The sequence below is a fragment of the Lithobates pipiens genome, unplaced genomic scaffold (genome assembly GCF_037356315.1).
Source record: "Lithobates pipiens isolate NorthernLeopardFrog02 unplaced genomic scaffold, aLitPip1_a1.2 Scaffold_37, whole genome shotgun sequence".
NCBI lineage: Eukaryota > Metazoa > Chordata > Amphibia > Anura > Ranidae > Lithobates > Lithobates pipiens.
The window spans coordinates 15,960,705-15,983,271 of record NW_027507825.1 but is presented as its reverse complement, the minus strand read 5'-3'; the positions used below and the strand labels follow the sequence as shown (position 1 = coordinate 15,983,271).

Genomic DNA, 22,567 nt, shown 5'->3' with positions numbered 1-22,567 from the left:
ATACATTTTTGACTATTTAAAAATAAATAAAGTGCCTCTAAATGCAAACGCGGCAAAACTTTTAAGACGTTTTTAACCACTTCAGCCCTGGAAGAACCCCCTTCCTGACCAGAGCACTTTTTGCGATTCGGCACTGCGTCGCTTTGACAATTGCGCGGTCGTGCGACGTACCCAAACAAAATTTATGTCCTTTTTTCCCAATAAACAGAGCTCTCTTTTGGTGGTATTTGATCATCTCTGCGGTTTTTATTTTTTGCGCTATAAACAAAAAAATTGCGACAATTTTGAAAAAAAATGCATTGTTTATTACCTTTTGCTATAATAAATATACCCAATATATATATATATATATATATATATATATAATCCTCTTTTTAAGCCGATACGTATTCTTCTACATATTTTTGGTAAAAAAAAAAAAAAAAAAACGCAATAAGCGTTTATTGATTGGTTTGCGCAAAGGTTATAGCGTCTACAAAATAGGCGATAGTTTTATGGCATTTTTGGTCATTTTTTTTTTTACTAGTAATGGCGGCGATCAGCGATTTTTATTGTGACTGCGACTTTATGGAGGACACATCGGACAATTTTGACACATTTTTTGGACCATTGGCATTAACACAGCGATCAATGCTAAAAAATTGAATTGATTACTGTAAAAATGTCACTAGCAGGGAAGGGGTTAACCACTAGGTGGCGCTGTATGGGGTTAAGTGTGTCCTAAGGAGTCATACTAACTGTGGGGGGGAGGGGCTGTGTGTGACACAACACTGATCACCGCTCCCATTTACAGGGAGCGCTGATCAGTGTCAGTGTCACTAGGCAGAATGGGGAGATGCTCGTTTACATTAGCATCTCCCCGTTCTTCCTCACTGCAAGACGATCGCGGGTATCCCTGATGTCCACGGGACCCGCGATCACGGAGCTCTCGGTGGGCGCACACGCAAGCTGCCTCTTAGAGGGCAACCGTACAGGTACGTTAATCTGTCTGTACGTGCCCTTCTGCCACAGTATATCTGCGTGAGGCAGTTGGGAAGCGGTTAAGCGTTGGTTATTATCTGTCAAGTTAAATCGTTCAGGGGACATTTTAAAACGTTCCGTGTACATTAAGCCCGACTCTCCTCTCCTGAAATACTTATGCTTCTTCTTTTCCTCTATTCTCTCTCTCTCTCTCTCTCTCTCTCTCTCTCTCTCTATTCTTGAAATACTGTTAGCCCTTATACACACGGTCGGACATTCTGACAACCAAATCCGTTGGATTTTGTCCGACGGATTTTGTCCGAAACTGTTGCATACACACGGTCGGACAAAGTTGTCGGAAAATCCGATTGTACATAAAGTGATGACGTTATTTCGTTACGACGGGACTACGTTCAGGCTAGTAGCCAATAGCTTTGGTCTAGGAATTTGATCTGAGCATGCGTGGCACTTTGTCCGATCGGAATTCTCTACACATGATCGGAGTATGTCCGATCGGACATTTTGATGGAAAATTTTACGGACAAGTTGGAAAACTTGGTCCGTCGGATACTCCGACGGAAACAGTCCGATGCAGACCACACACAGTCGGATTATCCGACAAAATGGTCCAATAGAACACATTCCGTCGGAATCTCCGACCATGTGTACAAGGGCTCAGAGAACTCCTTTCCTTTTTTGTTTTACCTAACCAACCATTCTCCATATCACCTTCTTCCCCCTTTCTCACATCATTACACCACTGCTGTCACATGCAGCGTGTTCTGACTTACACTATTAGCAATGGACAACGGGCCACTACCTCCCACAAGACCCACACCTTCTCTGCTGTAGTGATATACCAAAATCTTCAGCTCCCTTTCCATACATACAGGCACTGCAGAAATTTTCTGTAAATAAAAAAAAAAAAAGGACCTACCTTATGTAAATGTTCAAGGGCCAGTACAATTTCCCCGATATATATCTGTACTTCACTCTCTGTGAATTTCTCTCGCTGAGATAAATGAGTAAATAGTTCTCCACCATTAATGTAATCTGCAAAAAGCATATAAAAAAAAAAAAAAAAAAGCGAGCTAAAGCAGATTTTCACTCCAATGTAAAGCGATCTCAAAATTTTTACCACGTTTGATAAATAAAAAGGTAACAAAAAAAAAAATGTCCTTTCCTTGAGAAAATGCTGCTGCCAGTTCCCTTAAAGAGGAAGTAAACCTTGATGGGTTTTACTTCCTCTTTTGCTCGCTGCAATGACTGCAAATGAAAAGCATAATGCATCTCATACTAGCCCATTATGTGCCACTTACCTGCAAAAGAATCCAGCGATGTCCCCTGTGTAGGTAGCGTCCATCTTCTGGCCCCCCTTCTCTCCGGGCTACGGACTCCGGCTCTGTGATTCGCGGCAGCGCAATACGTCACTCCAGCACATGCGCACGGGAGCCGCGATTAATGGCACAGGCTAGGGAAGAAATGGCACTTAGTTTGGAATTTAGTTGGAATTTTCGGCGGACTACAAGTGAAGTATCTCCTAAACGGCGCACGTTTAGGAGATATTTCCATTACCTATAGGTAAGCCTTATTCTAGGCTTACCTATAGGTAGAAGTCCAAAAACAACCACTTTAAAGAGGAAGTAAACCCTGATGAGTTTACTTCCTCTTTCATTCCCTGCAAAGGTAAAGCATAATGGACTACTATGCATCGCATCGCATCGCATAGTAGCCCATTATGTGTCACTTACCTGACACAGGAGCCAACGAAGTCACCGCTGTCCCCTGTAGTCCGGCGCATCCATCTTCTCGGTGGGTCTCGCAGCTTCGCCGCTGTCATTCGGCGAAGCCGCGATGACGTCACTCCCGCGCACGGAAGCCGCCACTCGCGGCATATCGCCGTTGACCGCGGCACGCTCAGTGCGCCTGCACGCCGCTGTCTACGGCGCATGCGCCGTAGACAGCAGTGCCTGTCTTTCGGCAAGTATCTCCTAAACCACGTAGGTTTAGGAGATATTTCTTGGACCTACAGGTAAGCATTAATCTTGGCTTACCTGTAGTTCAAAGTTGGTTGTAAGGGTTTACAAGGGTTTACAACCACTTTAAGACCCCCTTCACGATGGGGCGGCGGGTCTGTTAGCGGTAAAGCACCGCTAGTTTTAGCGGCACCTTGCTGTCATTTTAACGGCGCCCTTCCGCGCAAGGCACTTTTAACCCCTCACCAGTGACTGAAGAAAGGGTTGAAACCACCTGTGTTACAGTGCTTCCGAAGGGCTTTTTATTTCAGTGGGCAGGAGCAGTGGAGTAGGGTGTATGGATGCGCCACACCACCCCAAAGATGCTTTTTGCTGGACTTTTTTTACCTGTCCCGCAAGCGCACCGCCCCTGTTGTGAAAGCACTCGGGCTTTCACACGGGGGAAGCTTGAGAGGCGCTTTTTACAGGCGCTATTTTTAGCAGTAAAATGCATGAAAAGCTCCTTCAGTGTTAAAGAGGTCTTAGTGCTGGCCACATGCATGAATGCATAGACTCATTCACATGACACCTATTATAGGAAGGAACCAGAGCTTTGGCTGGCTTCTACAGAGATCATGTGACCAAGGGCACCTAAGCCTCCAGACACATAGGCAGTACCGACAGGAGTCTACAACAGCATTTTCTCCCGGATGACATCTCAGCCCTTCTATTAGACTTTATTGATTCACAGGGGCAGGACATTTATAGTTTTGGGTTAAAATAATTGAGTAAGATGGAACACTTCAAAGAAGAACTCCAGGAAAGTACTAAAGAAAAACACGGTTTAGCTCAGTTGTATATTCATTTCAAAAATAATTTAATGTCATTTAAAATACTGCCAGCATAAGTATCTTACATAGTTACATAGTTGGTGAGGTCAACAAAGACACAAGTCCATCAAGTCCAACCTATGTGTGTGATCATATGTCAGTATTACATTGTATATCCCTGTATGTTGCGGTCATTCGGGTGCTTATCTAATAGTTTCTGGAAACTATCGATGCTCATCGCTGAGACCACCGCCTGTGGAAGGGAATTCCACATCCTTGCCGCTCTTACAGTACCTTCTGCGTAGTTTAAGGTTAAACCTCTTTTCTTCTAATTTTAATGAGTGGCCACATGTCTTGTTAAACTCCCTTCTGCAAATAAGTTTTATCCCTATTGTGGGGTCACCAGTACGGTATTTGTAAATTTAAATCATATCCCCTCTCAAGCGTCTCTTCTCCAGAGAGAATAAGTTCAGAGCTCGCAACCTTTCCTCATAACTAATATCCTCCAGACCCTTTATCAGCTTTGTTGCCCTTCTTTGTAGTCGCTCCATTTCCAGTACATCCTTCCTGAGGACTGGTTCCCAGAACTGGACAGCATACTCCAGGTGCGGCCGGACCAGAGTCTTGTAGAGAAGGAGAATTATCATTTTATCTCTGGAGTTGATCCCCTTTTTTAACGCCAATATTCTGTTTGCTTTGTTAGCAGCATCTTGGCATTGCACGTCATTGCTGAGCCCATTATCTACCAGGACCCCCAGGTGCTTTTCCATCCTAGATTCCCCCAGAAGTTCTCCCCCCCAGTGTAGAGATTGCATTCATATTTTTGCCACCTAAATGTATTATTTTACATTTTTCTACATTGAACCTCATTTGCCATGTAGTTGCACACCCCATTAATTTGTTCAGATCTTTTTGCAAGGTTTCCACATCCAGCGGAGACATTCTTGCCCTGCTTAGCTTAGTATTGTCCACAAATACAGAGACTGAACTGTTTCCCCCATCCTCCAGGTCGTTTATGAACAAATTAAATAGGATTGGTCCCAGCACAGCACACTGGGGGACCCCACTACCCACCCCTGACCATTCTGAGCACTCCCATTTATCACCACCCTCTGAACTCGCTGTTGTAGCCAGTTTTCAATAAAGAGGAACTAAACCCTCCTATCCTTTACAGCCAAGGAAGCTGCCATCTTAGCCTCTGTTTGATCTGCAGTGGCCATGGTGCTGCACATGGGGTCAGTTGACAGCAGCCATTTGATGGCTTGACAGTTTGGCCTGAGAGCACAAGCAATATTGACAGTTATCATTCACAGCCTGCTTTTGTTAACCCCTTCGTTAGCAGGTTGGTACGTCATATGGAATAGACAGTGGGAGGTTTCACACACTGTGGCTGCAACCACCGGGATGGTGAGGATGTATCCTCATGACAGGGAGAATCCTACCTGTCAGGAGGATACATTCAGGGGGCTGTGCTGTGCCCCCCGATTGCCTCCCCACACCCCACACCCCCGCTTGCCCGTGTGTGGGCACAGGACCCAACATGGCAGGCTCCAGTGGGTGGAGTGGAGGGAGAAGAACAGACATGCGTCCACTGTCCTCTCATTCCTATGATGTCTATGACATCACTTCTGGGTCTGGCTCTCAGTGTCCCTGGCTAGTAATGATGGACTCAGGCATGTTTGGATCAGACCCACCAGGAAGCCTTCACTACACACCCCCAATCATAGGCAGCGTGTGTACAGTATGTGCAGCTGGGGGCTGGTAAATCCATCACTGCCTATGATTGCCAGTGTGCAGTGACGGCTTCCTGGCATAGCCAGAAAGGGATGTATTGCAATGCGATGTGCATTGGAATACATTCAATGGAGCCCAGAGGAAACATTGGGGGTCTTTTACATGCCTCATTAAAGAGAACCCTGTCACCTAAAAATCATTACATAGGGGACTTTTTGTTCTCTATGTGATGGAAAAAAATTTTTTTTTGCAAAAAATAAAGTTACATCCGGGAACACATACCCCCCCTCCCCCCCAAATAAAAAAATAAAAACAAGCCTGATTGCAATACGAGTTACATATCGTCACGCACAACAGAATGAGAGCAATAAGTTCTAACATCAGACCTCCTCTGTAACACTAAACTGATGACCTATAGGGAGGCTTTTTATGTGTCGCCTATTGAAAAATATTGAGTACTGAATTTTGTTGCCATTTCATTGCATGTTGGGTATCTATTTACTCGGTGCAACCTCTGCTTTTACATTTTAACAAAAATTTGGGTCGTTTCTTGCATGGGTTTGCCCTAAAATTCAGTGTGAAATTTTGCGGTAATATCAAGTGACACAAAAAATTCTAACTACCGTATATACGCGAGTATAGGCTGACCCGATTATAAGCCGAGGTACCTAATTTTACCACACAAAAACTGGGAAAACGTATTGACTAATCGAGTAGAAGCCTAGGGTGGGAAATGCAGCAGCTACTGGGTAAACAATGCCCTGTGCCCACTTGTATCATCAGTGCCCATTTGCATCTGTACCTTTGATTATTAAAACAGCAGGTGTCTTCCGCTATGTCATGCAGTCTGTTCGGCGGCCGTCCATTGTAACCAAGCCTTGCCTCCTCCTCGTTTGTGATAGACGGAACACTAATACAGTTTACCAGCACTGTATCAGTGTTCCATCTATCACAGACGAGGAGGAGGCGGGGCTTTGTTACAATGGACGGCCGCCGAACAGACTGCATGACACAGCGGGAGACACCCGCTGTTTTAGTAATCAAAAGGTATAGCTGCAGATGGGTTCCCTCACTCGAGACCCTAACTCCAGTCAGGGCGGGTGCAAGGATTTTTGACACTGTAGGCGAAACCTCATTTTGCCGCCCCCTCCTTGGCTCCACTATTGACTTCACCCCCTTTGCCCTGTCCATGGATACCCCACCTTTTTCATTGAAGTGTCCATCAAATGCAGCCTCACCAGCGCCCATCAATGCAGCCCCACCAGCGCCCATCAATGCAGCCCCACCAGCGCCCATCAATGCAGCCCCACCAGCGCCCATCAATGCAGCCCCACCAGCGCCCATCAATGCAGCCCCACCAGCGCCCATCAATGCAGCCCCACCAGCGCCCATCAATGCAGCCCCACCAGTGCCCATCAATGCAGCCCCACCAGCGCCCATCAATGCAGCCCCACGAGTGCCCATCAATGAATGTTTGCTTGCTTCATTCATTCGGGAGTCGGGACACAGACAGTCCTCTGCCACCTCTGCGCCTCTGACACTATGTGTGAATGGAGCGGCGTCTGCTTGCTGATGCTGAGACTCAGTTGCTTGCTGCAGAGAGAAGAGAGTAGGAATACCAGTAGACAGGCGCTCTAGGCAGAAGTGCGCCCTAGGCGGCTGCCTAGTTTGCCTAGTGGTAGCACCGGCCCTGACTCCAGTATAAGCTGAGGGGGGGGGGGTTCAGCCTAAAAAATGTGCTGAAAAACTCGGCTTATACTTGAGTATATACAGTATTTTATTTTATTCCCTAGGGTTTCTGCTTTCAGAAAATATATAACAACTTGGGGGCTTTATGTAATCTTTAGGCCTAAAATGCATTTTTAAACCTGTGTGCAAAAAATATTGCAAAAATGACCCTGGCAGCAAAAGGGTTAAATTGAAGAGTCTAGTTCAGCTTTAAAGTGCTTGTAAACCCTTCCTAATACCCAGTGAAGTGAATGGCCTCAGATGATACACAGAGATGAAACAAATCCTCCTACATACTGTAAATTGTACCCGTTTATCTACAGTCTTCTCTTCTCTACATCCTTCAAAGTGCTGAATTTAAAAAGCTTGTCTGAACCATCAGAAAAAAAAAAGGGGGACGGGGAACTGAAATTACACTTTGCAGAGTTAATTGAGGAGAAATCTGAGAGCTGATTGGCAGGAAGGGACAACCCCCCCCCCCCGCCCCCTTTACACAGCACAGGAACAGAGTTGAGGCAGTCAATCACAGGCTGTGTGCTGGAGATCTCTCCCTTGTCACCATGTTTCTCTTGCTCTCAGGAAAATTTGTCAGAAGTGACTACCGTATATACTCGAGTATAAGCCGAGATTTTCAGCCTCTTTTTTGAGGCTGAAAGTGCCCCCCTCGGCTTATACTCGAGTCATCGCTGTCTGCCCGCTCGATCAGCGTGTCGAGCAGACAGACAGCGGCCATTCTATTCAAAAGCCGCGCCTCCGGCTCCGCCTTCGCCTGTGATAGGCGGAACACTGAATTTCCCAGCAGCCTGTGTTCCGCCTATCACGGACATCGTATCATCCTCGTACTACGGACGAGGATGATACGACGTCTGTGATAGGCGGAACACAGGCTGCTGGGAAATTCAGTGTTCCGCCTATCACAGGCGAAGGCGGCGGCGCAGCTTTTGAACTTTACAATGGCCGCCGACGAAGAGGGCACGGGACGGAGGCAAGGCAAGGCACGGCACGGCACGGGACGGGACGGGGGCAAGGCACGACACGGGACGGATGCAAGGAGGCAAGGCACGGCACGGGACGGAGGCAAGGAGGCAAGGCACGGGACGGAGGCTCGGGACAAAGGTAGGCTGGACACACACACACACACACACACACACACACGGATGGATGGAGACACACACAGGGATGGATGGATGGATGGAGACACACACACACAGGGATGGATGGATGGAGACACACACACACAGGGATGGATGGATGGATGGATGGAGACACACACACACAGGGATGGATGGATGGATGGATGGAGACACACACACACAGGGATGGATGGATGGATGGACACACACACACACAGGGATGGATGGACGGACACACAGGGATGGACGGACACACAGGGATGGACGGACACACACACAGGGATGGACAGGCATGTCTCACCCTCGGCTTATACACGAGTCAATAAGTTTGCCAGTTTTTTTGGGGGTAAATTGGGGGCCTCGGCTTATATTTGGGTCGGCCTATACTCGAGTATATACGGTAATGCTGATAGCAGATAAAGGAGGCAGCAGACAGAAATTACACTTTGTGCTCTGGAATGAGACAAGTACACAGAGGGATATGCTTTGTTCATATTTCATGTCTGAGATTTACAACCACTTTAGAGAGTTCCAACCCCCCCCTCCAAAATATAAAAAAAAAGTCAGCAGCTGCAAATACTGTAGCTGCTGACTTTTACTATTAGGACACTTACCTGTCCAGGAATCCAGCAGTGTCCTCACCTAAGCCGATTCTTGAATCGGCGCTCGAGTGCTGGCACCACTGTCTCAGCTAAGGGAAACCAGCAGTAAAGCCTTGCAGCTGCACAGCCAGTTTCCAACTGCACATGTGCAAATCACGCTGCACTCTGCATGGGTCGGCCATGGGGCAGGGGCTGAACTTCCGGCTCATTTTGAAGCAACGAACTGAGCTGGAAGCCAGGAGCAGGTAACTGTCAAAACCAGGTACGAGCTCCTCCTCCACCCCCCTCCCAAAAAGGTGCCAAATGTGGCAGCGGAGATGGGGAGAAGGTAGACAAGCAGAGTGTCCCCTTTTCGGTAGAGCTCAGCTTTCCCAAAACAGTAACATTCAATGCATACTTTGGATGGTAACTGTTTGGCCTCGTCTACACTTGCTATCTGTATTCAGATCGCTCTTTAGAGAGCCTTTGACTGACATTGAGGAGCCATTGTATCACCGCCTCTCCGCCTGTTTTAACATCCTAAATGCTGAACTACCGCCTTACCACCATGTCTCTTGTGTGCAATCTTGGTGGGGTTGCAGTGCAGCCCCATTCATTTGAATGGATTGTGTTCAGCGGGCGGTAGTGCCCGCCAGGTGCGACGGAGGTATAATTCCTGCAGCACCATGTGTACTCCCCTGGCCAATGCCTTCCCAGCTAAAGGAAGAGACTGAGAACAGCTGTTCAAATTCATAGGAATACAACGAATCATTTAAAATCTTCTCTGCTGTGCAAAATAATACAGAAAAAAAACACAACATGCATACAACTGCTTTACTGTACATACAGCAATTCAATTCCCAGCATGCCCTGCCAGCAAACTACTGCTCAAAATAATGCCAGCCTAAAGAGTAACTTTTCTTTGTTTAGAAAAAAACCCTCCCCTCCGGGTGATCTATGGACGTGACCGGGATTTTAATTACTTGCCTACTGGGAACTTTTACCCCCTTCCTGCCCAGGCCAGTTTTCAGTGCTGTTGCTGTTTGCACGGTCATGCAACGCTGCGAACAAACTGAATTTTTATCTTTTTTTTAGACAGATCAAGCTTTCTTTTGGTGGTATTTAATTACCACAGTTTTTTATTTATTTTTTTGCTAAAAAGAAAAAAAACTAAAAAATTACCGAACTTTTTTTTGTTTTTCTTAGCTTGTTTTAACATTTTGTAAATAAGTAATTTTTCTCCTTCTCTGATGTGTGCTGATGATGCTGCACGGATGGCTGCTGATTGGCACTAATGACATGGCACTGAGGGGCACTGACTGGCGGCACTGACTGGCATTACTGCTGGGTACTGATGGGGCTGCACTGGCAATCAGGGCACTGATAATATGTGTGATCTCCTCTGTGAGGAAAGGAATGCCGATGACTGGCATTTGTTTACATTTGATCAGCTGTGATTGGACACAGCTGATCACATGGGTAAAGAGCCTCGTCATAGGCCCTTTACCAAGATTGGTGATGCGCCGTGTCCCAGCGCCATAAGCTCTGGCGAAAGTGGGACAACGTCGTATGACATCAGCCCAGAACGAGAAAGTCCCCGCCACCGCCCGCCCTTCAACTGACAATACGGAAGGTGGTTAACAAACATTGTTGCAAGTTTCTACTGTTTGTTATTCTGAAGAAATAGCCGTTTGTTTGTCTGTGTTCATGTGCCAAATGAATCTGAATGGAAGTGATTTTATAATTATCAATCAGCTGCTGCACCTGCAGGGCTCTGGGGAAAGTGGCAAGGTCTGCATCCCTTTACAAATGTATTTTTCATTTCAGGGGATGCCCAAAGTCTGACTTGTATCTTAGTGCAGACTTCTGGAAAAATCAGTAAGCCAATCACACAAGCAGGAAATGACATATCTGGGGGGGCGGTTCTGTATACCATCTGTGTACAGAACACCTTCAGGTTGCCATATTGCATTTTACAGAAAATTACAGCGGCTGCGGATTAAAAAAGGAAAGGTAAATTTTAATAACATTCAAATACAATATGACTTGTGTAGCAATTGTATATATTTTTTGCCACGAAAGTGGAGTTACCCTTTCGTTTGACGGAGGCAGTATGGCTCCCCTGCACGAATTGCCGTAGCTGTATGTCAGGTGCTTTAAGGGGTATCGGGGGGTGCACGTGTTGTGCACGTGTGCCCGCCCCGTCACTGAGGAGCCGTTGCACGTGCCCGGTGGCCGCAATGTCAGCCGGACACCCGCGATGGCTCCTGACAGAGCTAGAATGGGGATCTGTATGTGTAAACACACAAATCCACGTTCTGGCAGAGAAGAGGAGACAGATCTTGTGTTTCTAGTATATATGAAAAACGATTGGTCTCCTCCCCCAGACAGTCCCATCCCCCCTACAGTTAGAACACACTGAGGGAACACTTAACCCCTTGATCGCCCCCTAGTGTTAACCCCCTTCCCAGTCAGTATCACTTATACAGTAATCAGTGGCTATTTTTAGCTCCAATCGTTGTATAAATGTCAATAGTCCCAAAAAACTATTCACTATGTCCGCCGCAATGTCACAGTCCCGATAAAAGAAAAAAAAAAAACGCAGATTGCCGCCATTACTAGCAAAAAAAAATGTAATAATAAAAATGCCATAAATCTATAACCTATTTTGTAGACGCTATAACTTTTAGGCAAATCAATAAATACTTATTGCGATTTTTTTTTTACCAAAAATATGTAGAAGAATAAACTGATGAAGTAATTCTTTTTTTTTTTTTTTTTTAAATTGGGATATTTATTATAGCAAAAAGTTTAAAAAAAAAAGTGTGTTTTTTTTTTTAAATGTCGTTTTTTTTTGTTTATAGCGCAAGAAAAAAAAACGCAGTGATCAAATACCACCAAAATAAAGCTCTATTTGTGGGGAAAAAAAGGATGTCAATTTTGTTTGGGTACAAGGTCACACAACCGCGCAATTGTCCGTTAAAGCGAAGCAGTGCCGTATCAGGATTTTGTCTGTACTGTGTTAATGTTGTTTTCATATAAAAATAAATAAAAAGGATTTGATAAAAAAAAAAAAAACGGATAAAGTAGGTGACTCTTATTTTTCAAAATGCCTCCATGACAGGCTTTCTTTACATCCATTCACTAATCTCTGTTAGTTCCCCCCTGTGCAGAACTGTCACATTTTCATGAATGATTTTACGGAGTGAAAAATAATTCATTGCTCTCAATACTGCCAAATAAGCAGTTAGTTAGAAGATGACTGTCATTTAAGCATAAAAAGAGCCCCTTCCCATTCAAATGGCCATTTGTTTCAGTAATGGATTGGTGCTTGGGTCAGCAGGTGAGTTAGTAAATTAAGTAATTGGTTGGCCAGCATTCAGCTGCAAGCGTGGAATTGTTCCAAACTGCTAAAGGCAACCCGAATCACTCTGAGAATCACTTTGAGAGAGTGAGAAATCTTACTTACATGCTACGGCAAAATTATGTACAAAAATAAAGTGTGTGTGTGTGTGTATATATTTATTTTTCATTAGCAAATAATCATAATATAGACACCGACAGAAATCTGACTTGGAGGCGACCTCCATTGAAATCAATGGGTACCGGTCGCCTACAAGTCGGATTCAAGTAGTACAGGAACTTCTTTTGAAGTCGGAGCGACTTCAGTAGCGTGCATTAAGACGGCTCTCATTCACTTACATTGGTTTTTAAATGTTGTCCGACCTGAGGCGACTTGGGGCGACTTAAAGTCGGATCCCAAGTTGCCCCTGTGTGAACGGACTCTGGCGACTTTGACAGAATTATTAGCTCTGAAGGGGGAACTCCACGCCAAATTTCTGAAAAAAATTTGGCGTGGGTTCCCCCTCCGAGAGCATACCAGGCCCTTAGGTCTGGTATGGATTCCAAGGGGAACCCCCCTACGCCGAAAAAACAGCGACCAACCCATGTGACATCAACCCATGTGACACCGCCCCATTGTCCCTATATAAGTGGCAGCGCAGCGCGTCCCTGGCATTGCGGCCGGAGAGATCGTCGAGTCAACATCTCCAGGAGAAGAAGGAGAAGAACGGAAGGCGGCGGCGGTGACGGCGGCGACAGAAGACCGGGCCACCGCCTGTAAAAGAGCTATAAGAAGGCGCGGTGGCCCGGCAGAAGAACCGATGAGGGGGACAAGACCCCCGAAGTCGGGAGAAGAGGCCGGCGGCGAGGAAGAAAGCCGGACTCCTCCGCTAGCAAAAGAGCTACAAGAAGATAGTGGAGGAGTCCGGCGAGAAGACCCCCGAAGACGGAAGACCCCCGGAGCTGTGCAATAAAATATTTTAACCCTGTGTTGTGTTTTTTTTGTACTTTTTTTCACAGGTGAATGGGTAGGGGTACATTGTACCCCATACTCATTCACATAGGGTGGGGGGCCGGTATCCGGGGGCCCCCTTATTAAAGGGGGCTCCCGGATTCCGATAAGCCCCCCGCCCGCAGACCCCGACAACCAACGGCCAGGGTTGTCGGGAAGAGGCCCTTGTCCTCATCGACATGGGTACATGCGCACGCCCCCCCTCCCCCAAGGCACCCCCCCATGTTGAGGGCACGCGGCCTGGTACGGCTCAGGAGGCCCGCTCGTCCCCACCCCCTTTCCTGGCCGGCCGGGTAGCGTACTCGGATAAGGGTCTGGTGTGGATCTGGGGGGGACCCCCCATGCTGTTTTTTCGGCGTAGGGGGTTCCCCTTGGAATCCATACCAGACCTAAGAGCCTGGTATGCTCTCGGAGGGGGAACCCACGCCAAATTTTTTTCAGAAATTTGGCGTGGAGTTCCCCCTTCAGAGCTCATTCTCCGATTGGCCACGGCAAAAGTCACCTGGCCTGGGGCGACTTGTAAGTCGTCCCAAGTCAGGTTGAAGTCATCACAAGTCGTGTTGAAGTCGTCCCAAGTCGCGCTGTGATCTAAACTCAAGTCGTGTCCAAGTTGCCTCACTCAAGTCGCCTACAAATCGTGTTGCCCCTGTGTGAACGGACCCTAAAAAAATGTTTTAAAAAGTACACACACACACACACACACACACACACACACACACACACACACACTCACCGGCCACTTTATTATGTCCCCCTTGCTAGCCCCGGGTTGGACCCCCTTTTGCCTTCATTCTTGGTGGAATAGATACAACAAGGGGTTGGACACGTTCCTCAGAGATTTTGATCCTTAGTGACATAACATCACGCAGTTGCTGCAGATTTGTCGGCTGTACATGTATGATGTGAATTCCACCACATCCCAAAGGTGCTCTATTGGATGAGATGTGGTGAGTGTGGAGGCCATTGGAGGACAGGGACCTCATTGTCCAGTGGTGAGATGATTGGAGATTTGTGACATGGGGCATTATCCTGCTGGAAGGAGCCATCAGAAGATGGGGACACTGTAGTCATGAAGGGATGGACATGGTCAGCAACAATACTCAGGTAGGCCGTGGTGTTTAAACCATCCTCAAATGGTACTAAGGGGCCCTGAACTGGTGATACAAGGCAGGATAGATCCATGCACCAAATTCTGACCCCACCATCTGAATGTCACACCTGAAATCCAGACTCATCAGACCAGACAATGTTTTTCCAATCTTCTATTGTCCAATTTTGGTGATCCTGTGCCAATTGTAGCCTCAGTTTCCTGTTCTTAGGCGATAGGAGTGGCACCCAGTGTGGTCTTCTGGTGCTGTAGCTTCAAGGTTGGATGTGTTGTGCCTTCAGTGATGGTATTCTCCATACCTTGGATATAACGAGTGGTTATTTGAGTTACTGTTGCCTGTCTTTCATCTGGAACCAGTCTGTCCATTCTCCTCTGACATCATCAAGGCATTTTCCTCCACAAAACAGCCGCTCACTGGATATTTTCTCTTTTTCCCACCATTCCCACCATTCTCTGTAAACCCGAGAGATGGTTATGTGTGGAAATCCCAGTAGATCAGCAGTTTTTGAAATACTCAGATCAGCCTGTCTCGCACCAACAACCACGCCACGTTCAAAGTCACTTAAATAACCTTTCTTCTCCATTCTGATACTCAGTTTCAACTTCAGCAAGTCGTCTTCACCACGTTTAGATACCTAAATGCATTGAGTTGCTGCCATGTGATTGGCTGTTTAGCAATTTGTGTTACCAAGCAACAGGTTTACCCAATAAAGTGTGTATGTAATGTGTGTGTGTGTGTGTGTGTGTGTGTGTGTGTGTGTGTGTGTGTGTGTGTGTGTGTGTGTGTGTGTGTGTGTGTGTGTGTGTGTGTATTTTTGATGGGCACGGATGAGGCTGCATTGATGGGCATCGGTGGAGCTGCATTTGATGGACACTGGCGAGGCTGCATTTGATGGACACTGGCGAGGCTGCATTTGATGGACACTGGCGAGGCTGCATTTGATGGGCAATGGTAAGGCTGCATCGATGCACTGATCTCTTGTATCATGTCTGCAGTAGTATATCTACAGTCTCTGACTATCTCCTGTATCATAGCCTCACTGAATGGTACTGCTGAGGTTGCATTTGAAGGGCACTGGTGAGGCTGCATTTGATGGGCACTGATCAGGCTGTATTGATGGGCACTGGTGAGGCTGCATTTGATGGGCACTGGTGAGGCTTTATTTGATGGGCACTGGTGAGGCTTTATTTAATGGGCACTGATAAGGCTGCATTGATGCACTGATCTCTTGTATTATATCTGCAGTCTCTGACCATCACATGCATCAAGTCTACAGTCTCGGATCATGTCTTGTATCACATCTGCAGTCTCTTACCGTGTCCTGTAGTATACCTACAGTCTCTGACCATCTCCTGTAGGATATCTACAGTCTCCTGTAATATATCTACAGTCTGACCATCTCAAGTACCATGCCTGTAGTATGTCTGCAATCTCTTACATAAATTTAAAAACATTCATAATAGTATTAGCTATCAGTTTATGCCAAATGCAGGACTGTACAGGGGAGGCAGAGAGTAAAAGGGAGCACTGTGATTAGAGAGTCGGGGGGGGGGGGGGGGGTTCGGACTGCAAGGGGCACTGCGATGGGGGGGCTATAAAAGTTGTGCAATAAATAGTCTTGGAAATATTACACATTTGTTGGCGTTTTTACATTTTAATGTTGGGGGGTGCCAGATATAGGATCCGTCCCCTGGGTGCCAACACTCTAGGTATGCCTCCGCTTCTCGGTCCCTCTCTGTCACTCCTGGCCCCTCCCTTCTGTTGAGTGCCCCTACACAGCAAGCAGCTTACTACAGTGGCACCCGAGCCGTAGCTCCCTGTGTCCATTAAGAAACGGAGCCACAGTTTCAGCCCAGGAATGGATTCTCCCCTGACGTGTTCGAGGTGAGAGTCCCATGCTGTGAGTTGGCACCACACTTCGACGTGTGACGTCATAATGCTGAGCGGAGTTGGTTCATCAGATGCCACTACATGGGGCCCGGTGTTCATGCTGCCTTCCTGTTCCCCCTGTATTGGGGACTGGTTTACCAGTCTTTCTATCTTATGTATACTTTGTTCACGGTTTTTCTGTTCTGTTTTTTTTCCTTCTTTACTATTTTTGTTTAACTGCTACATCACATTATGCACAAATGGACACCGACATATATACATATTTTTATCTTTGTATATTTCAATATATGTTTGTGCCATCACCAGTCTACACATTAACCCCCCCCCCTTTTTTTGTAAAAAAATTTACATGTAATTAATTTGGAATTAATTTACCCTTACAGATACTTTTCTTGAATCTACTCCTAAGGAAATGGACAGTAATCGACAAAATGTGTTGAGTCGCAGGATGCTAAGAATTTTATGGCTGCCATATGCAATGTAATTATGTACTTATATTTGTAAAACAACATCATATATTTAGTGGATATAAAAGGTCTACACACCCCTGTTAAAATGTCAGGTTTCTGTGATGTAAAGAAATTAGACAAAGTAATCATTTCAGAACTATTTCCACCTTTAATGTGACCTATAAACTGTACAACTCAATTGAAAAACAAACTGAAAACCTTTGGGGGGGGGGGGGGGGGGTAAAAATAAAATAATGTGGATGCATAAGTGTGCACATTCTCTTACAACTGGCGATGTAGCTGTGTTCAGAATTAAGCAATGACATTAAAACTCATGTTGAATAGGAGTCAGTACACACCTGCCCTCATTTAAAGTGCCTCTGATTAACCCTAAATAAAGTTCAGCTGTTCTAGTAGGTCTTTCCTGACATTTCTTTAGTCACATCCTACAGCAAAAGTCAAGGTCCGCAGAGAGCTTCCAAAGCATCAGAGGGATCTCATTGTTAAAAGGTATCAGTCAGGAGAAGGGTACAAAAAAATCCCAAGGCAGTAGATATACCATGGAACACAGTGAAGAGTTGAAGACAGTCATCATCAAGAGGAGAAAATCTGGCACAACAGTGACATTACCAAGAACTGGACATCCTTCCAAAATCGATCAAAAGACGGGAAGAAAACTGGTCAGGGAGGCTCCAAAGAGGCCGACAGCAACATTAAAGGATCTGCAGGAATATCTGGCTGTGCGGTACATGTGACAACAATCTCCCGTATTCTTTATATGTCTGGGCTATGGAGTAGAGTGGCAAGACGGAAACCTTTTCTTCCGAAGAAAAACACCCAAGCCTGGCAAAATTTTGCAAAAACACATCTGAAGTCTCCCAAAAGCATGTGGGAATATGTGTTCTGGTCTGATGAAAACAAGGTTGACCATTTTAGCCATAATTCCAAAAGAAATGTTTGGCGCAAAAACAACACTGCACATCACCAAAAGAACACCATACCCACCGTGAAGCATGGTGGTGGCAGCATTATGCTTTGGGGCTGTTTTTCTTCAGCTGGAACAGGGGCCTTAGTCAAGGTAGAGGAAATTATGAACAGTTCCAAATACCAGTGAATATTGGCACAAAACCTTCAGGCTTCTGCTAGAAAGCTGAACATGAAGAGGAACTTCATCTTTCAGCGTGACAACGACACAAAGCATACATTCAAATCAACAAAGGACTGGCTTCACCAGAGGAAGATTATAGTTTTGGAATGGTCGAGCCAGAGCCCAGACCTTAATCCCATTGAAAATCTGTGGGGTGATCTGAAGTGGCCTGTGCACAGGAGATGTCCCGTTAATCTGACAGATTTGGAGCGTTTTTTGCAAAGAAGAGCGGGCAAATATTGTCAAACCAAAATGTGCCATGCTAATAGACTCATGCCCAAAAAGACTGAGTGCTGTAATAAAATCAAAAGGTGCTTCATAATGTATTAGTTTAAGGGTGTGCACACTTATGCAACCATATTATTTAATTTTTTTTACTTTTACTTCCCTCCAGCTAAAAGATTTCAGTTTGTTGTTCAACCGAGTTTACAGGTCACATTAAAAGGTGGAAAAAGTTCTGAAATGATTTATCTTTGTCTCTGTTTTTTACATCACAGAAACCGAACATTTTAACAGGGATGTGTAGACTTTTTATATCCACTGTATATAAATACCAGGATCCGCTATGAATTCATAGTTATTATGTTTATTTATAATGGATCAGCTAACTATTATCTTTTATAGTTGAAATTTTATCGTTTCATTTTTTTTTTTAAATAGGAAATTTATTATCATATGTACTTTATTTTGTTGTGTTGTCATGTGTTAGATTTTATTGTGTCTACCTATTCAACTAATACATTTGTACCCAATTTTGTACCAATCAGGGTATGTTTTGTATGTGATTTGCCTCATGTAAAGTCCCATGGCCAATATATCTTTATATACTGTTTCCTACAGCAGCACAGTCTCCTGAGAGCCACATAAACACGAACGCTTGCTTTGGTTGAGCATTTGCATTGATGTCTATGGAGATGCTGCCCCTCCCCCCCCCCTCTTATCTCAGAATAGATAACTCATGAGGAAGGAATACCATCCAACCAACCAGACTAAATCCTGGTGCACACTACTAGTTATTTATTTCCTTCAACCCAGTGGGCTTTAAAAGAGAAGAACGCAGTACCAACCGTCAGAACATACCGGTCAGCGCTCTCAGGCATTAGCTGGATAAAATAATTGTTAGGCAGGACTTGTTTTCCTGCATTTGAAACCCACAACAAACATAAATCAGCAGATTCCTATTCACTTCAATGGTAAAGCCTAAATGACAAATCTGAGGCTGCATTTTACATGCTTTGCATTTCTGTGGATGCAGTGGGACCTACTGGAATGTGTTTACACTACAGGCAAAGCAGATCAAACACAGCCATTTGCTGTATTTTGCATTCAAACATAATAGGTGGTGTTTGACAAAAAAACACCACGTACCCAGGGGCGGACTGACAACTCATGGGGCCCCCGGGCAATAGGAGATTATGGGCCCCCTAGGCAGCAGGAGATTATGGGCCCCCCCAGGCAGTAGGAGATTATGGGACCCCCCAGACAGTAGGTAATGGGGCCACACAGTATACACACACACACACACATTATAAACACACACAGATACACAATATACACACACAGAATACACATACACACACTGGAAAAGGTACTGGAGAGGCGGGGCAGTTATAATCTTGGGATAAATAAATAAAAAAACACAGATTTTTACATACTGTCCCTGGTTTTATTGATGCTGGCAACCCTGATGGGGCCCCTTAGTGGCATGGGGCCCTCGGGCAGTGCCCGAGTGCCCAAATGGTCAGTCCGCCCCTGCACGTACCCTTGAACCCCCTACATACATTCCAAATGCATCATAACAAAAGGTGTGCAAAGTATTAGGCCGCGTACACACGGGCGGACTGTTCGCCCAACTTTGTCCGCTGAACAGTGTTTCAGCGGACAGTCCGCTCGTGTGTGGGCTTCAGCGGACAGTTTCAGCGGACAGTCTGACGAACAAAGTTTTTCGGAATTTCCGTAAGACTGTCCGCTGAAACTTGGTTTGAGCGGACAGTCCGCTCGTGTGTAGGCTTGTTCGTCAAACTAAGTTCCGCGCATGCTCAGAAAGGATTTACACGCCGAAGGTTGCATTGCAGTGTATAGGACTTCGAATCTCTCGTCCCGTCGTACATGCCGTTCACGTCATCGCGCAAGTTTTCAGCGGACTGTTCGTTCGTCGTGTGTGGTCAAGTCCGTTCATGCTAATTTTGAGCGGACTGTTTGTCAAACTGTTTGACGAACCAAGTTGGGCGGACAGTCCACCCGTGTGTACGCGGCCTTACAGTTCATTTGCTTTACAAAGCAGCCACAGCTTGAGTTACAAAGCCTGTCCACCCTGCACCCTCTCTACCCAACCCCCAGTAATGACGTCCTTGGGTGATGAGCTTTCAGCGCCGCAACCAATGTAGCATGCTCAGGATTTGAAATCTCTGCTCTTCTTCCCTTCTTTATGTGGGGCTTCCGGGACGGAAAGGAGTGATTCAGAATGGCTAAAATGATCAGGTGCCGGTGCTGGGTGGGTGGGAAAGTGAGTGGGTGGGTGGGAAAGTAAGTGGGTGGGAAAGTGAGTGGGTGGGTGGGTGCCTGGGTGGGCGAGTGTGGGTGGGTAGGTCGGTGGATCTGGGTGAGTGGGTAGGTGGGTGAGTGAGCGGGTCAGTGAGAGGGTGGGTGAGAGGAGCGGGTATAGGATGTTCGTTCACCTTTTAATTTTTTCTGAACCCTCTAAAACCAAGGGTTCCACAGAATGGTATGCCAAGGTCAACTTATCCAATGAATTTAAAGGGGGAGTAAACCCGCTGACTTATTTTTATTTTTTTACACCTGCAAGGGAAAAGGCATAATAAGCTAGTATGCACCGCATACTAGCTCATTATGAAATACTTACCTTAGAACGAGGCTCCAGCCTCTCACTCTGTCCACGCCGAGGGAGTTGACATGTTCCCTCGGCGTGTCTTCTGGGTATCATGGCTCCAGCTGCTGTGAGAGGCTGCAGTCGCAATGTCGTCATTCCCGCGCATTGCGTACAGGAGTTTTCTTCCCGGCAAGGTCTGGCGTCTGCTGGACTTTCAGCCGAGAATCCCCTTGTGCGCATACGCCGCTGAAGTCAGCGGCTCATTTCGAGGGGAATATCTCCTAAACCGTACAGGTTTAGGAGATATTCTTTTTACCTACAGGTAAGCCTTATTATAGGCTTACGTGTAGGTTGAACACAAAGATTGGACTATACAACCTCTTTAAGAAAACGAAAGCTCTTGCCTATGGAAGACTCCACTGGGCCCACTGACATTTGTGCTGTCACCGATACTTATGTAGCTTCTTTTTTTTTTTTTTGGTTATGCTTTGTTTTCTTTATAGTTGCTTAAGCTTTCCCTACACCTCCTTAGATCTGTGAGTCTCTAGCTTAGTTACTTCTGAAACCTATGCTCAGACCTGTTCTGGTCATGTGGTGCAGAGTACAAGGGCAGGTACTGTCCACGCATTCCTGTTTGTTCCACATTCTAATGCTAGAATTACTCGCCACCGTACCCTCTTATGGGGGGAAAAAGGTCTTGATGACCTGGGATATCTTTGTGATCTTATATTAGTGGGAAGATTATAACAATGCTTTTTCCGTTTGGTATTTCTTTCCATGTATTCTCTTTGTATATTTGATATTAAAATGTATTTTAAAAAAAAAAACTAAAAAAAAAAAAAAAATGGAGGGTTCAATTTTGCCTCAAAACCTTTGCCCCTCCAGGGCCATCAGGAGCACCTTTGTCATCTTCCCATTTTCTGGTAGTGGAGAACATACATGCCTCCTGCTCTAAACAATCGATTGCCTGAGCAGATCAGCAGTACTGAATCATTATATATATAAAAGCCTTACCTAAAATGAGATGAAGCTTTGTGTCTGTCTGGAAGGCATAATGAAGAGTTACTAGGAAAGGCGACTGTCTGATGTGTTCCAGAACTTGGCGCTCCGTCCGTGTGTGTTCTGCAGTCTTGGCCTTCTGGATTATAGTCGCCTTCTTCAGCACTTTCATGGCATACAGCTTTCCGGAGTCGTGGCCGCTGATCTTCCGCACCAGGAACACTTTGCCGTAGGCTGCAATGCAGAGAGAAGGTAATTTAGTCACGGTGAATAATATGTAGCCACAAACTATAAAGGGCATTTGTGGAGCCACTTCAGTGTCTTCTCTAAAAAGATTAAAAACAGGAGGAATTCTCTACATGCAGCCAGACATTTGGAGATGAAGAGATACAATTTACTGACTAACGCAACAGATGGAAAATGCAAGCTTTGAAAACATTATAATTTAAATGTATTTACCACTTGCTGAGCGCCCTATAATGCCGCGTACACACGATCGGAATTCTCGTCGGAAAAAGCTCTGATGGTTCTCCTGACGGAATTCGGCTCAAGCTGTCTTGCCTACACACGGTCACATCAAATTCCGATCATTTATAAACACGGTGACCTACAACACGTGTGACTAGAAAAAGGAAGTTCAATAGCCAGTAGCCAATAGCTTCTGTCTCGTAGTTGAATCTGAGCATGCGTGTTTTTTTTGGTGTGTCGGAATTGCATACACACGATCGGAATTACCGATAGAAAGTTTTTCCGTCGGGAAAACTGAGAACATGCTATCCATTTTTAGCTGGCGGAAATTCTGACAGCTAAATTCCGATGGAGCATACACACGATCGCATTTTCCAATGAAAAGCTCTCATCGGTCTTT

At 45.7% G+C, this 22,567-nt stretch overlaps 1 protein-coding gene across 1 annotated transcript in view; it reads right to left on the bottom strand.

Moving 5' to 3' along the window:
• Nucleotides 1-22,567, bottom strand: part of RPS6KA5 (ribosomal protein S6 kinase A5) — a 202,885-nt gene that overhangs the window by 74,604 nt on the left and 105,714 nt on the right. The window contains exons 3-4 of the mRNA XM_077466763.1: nucleotides 21,715-21,933; nucleotides 1,898-2,013 (exon numbers count right to left, since the gene is read on the bottom strand). Coding sequence (XP_077322889.1) covers nucleotides 1,898-2,013; nucleotides 21,715-21,933 — 335 coding nt within the window. The remainder of the gene's footprint in view (nucleotides 1-1,897; nucleotides 2,014-21,714; nucleotides 21,934-22,567) is intronic.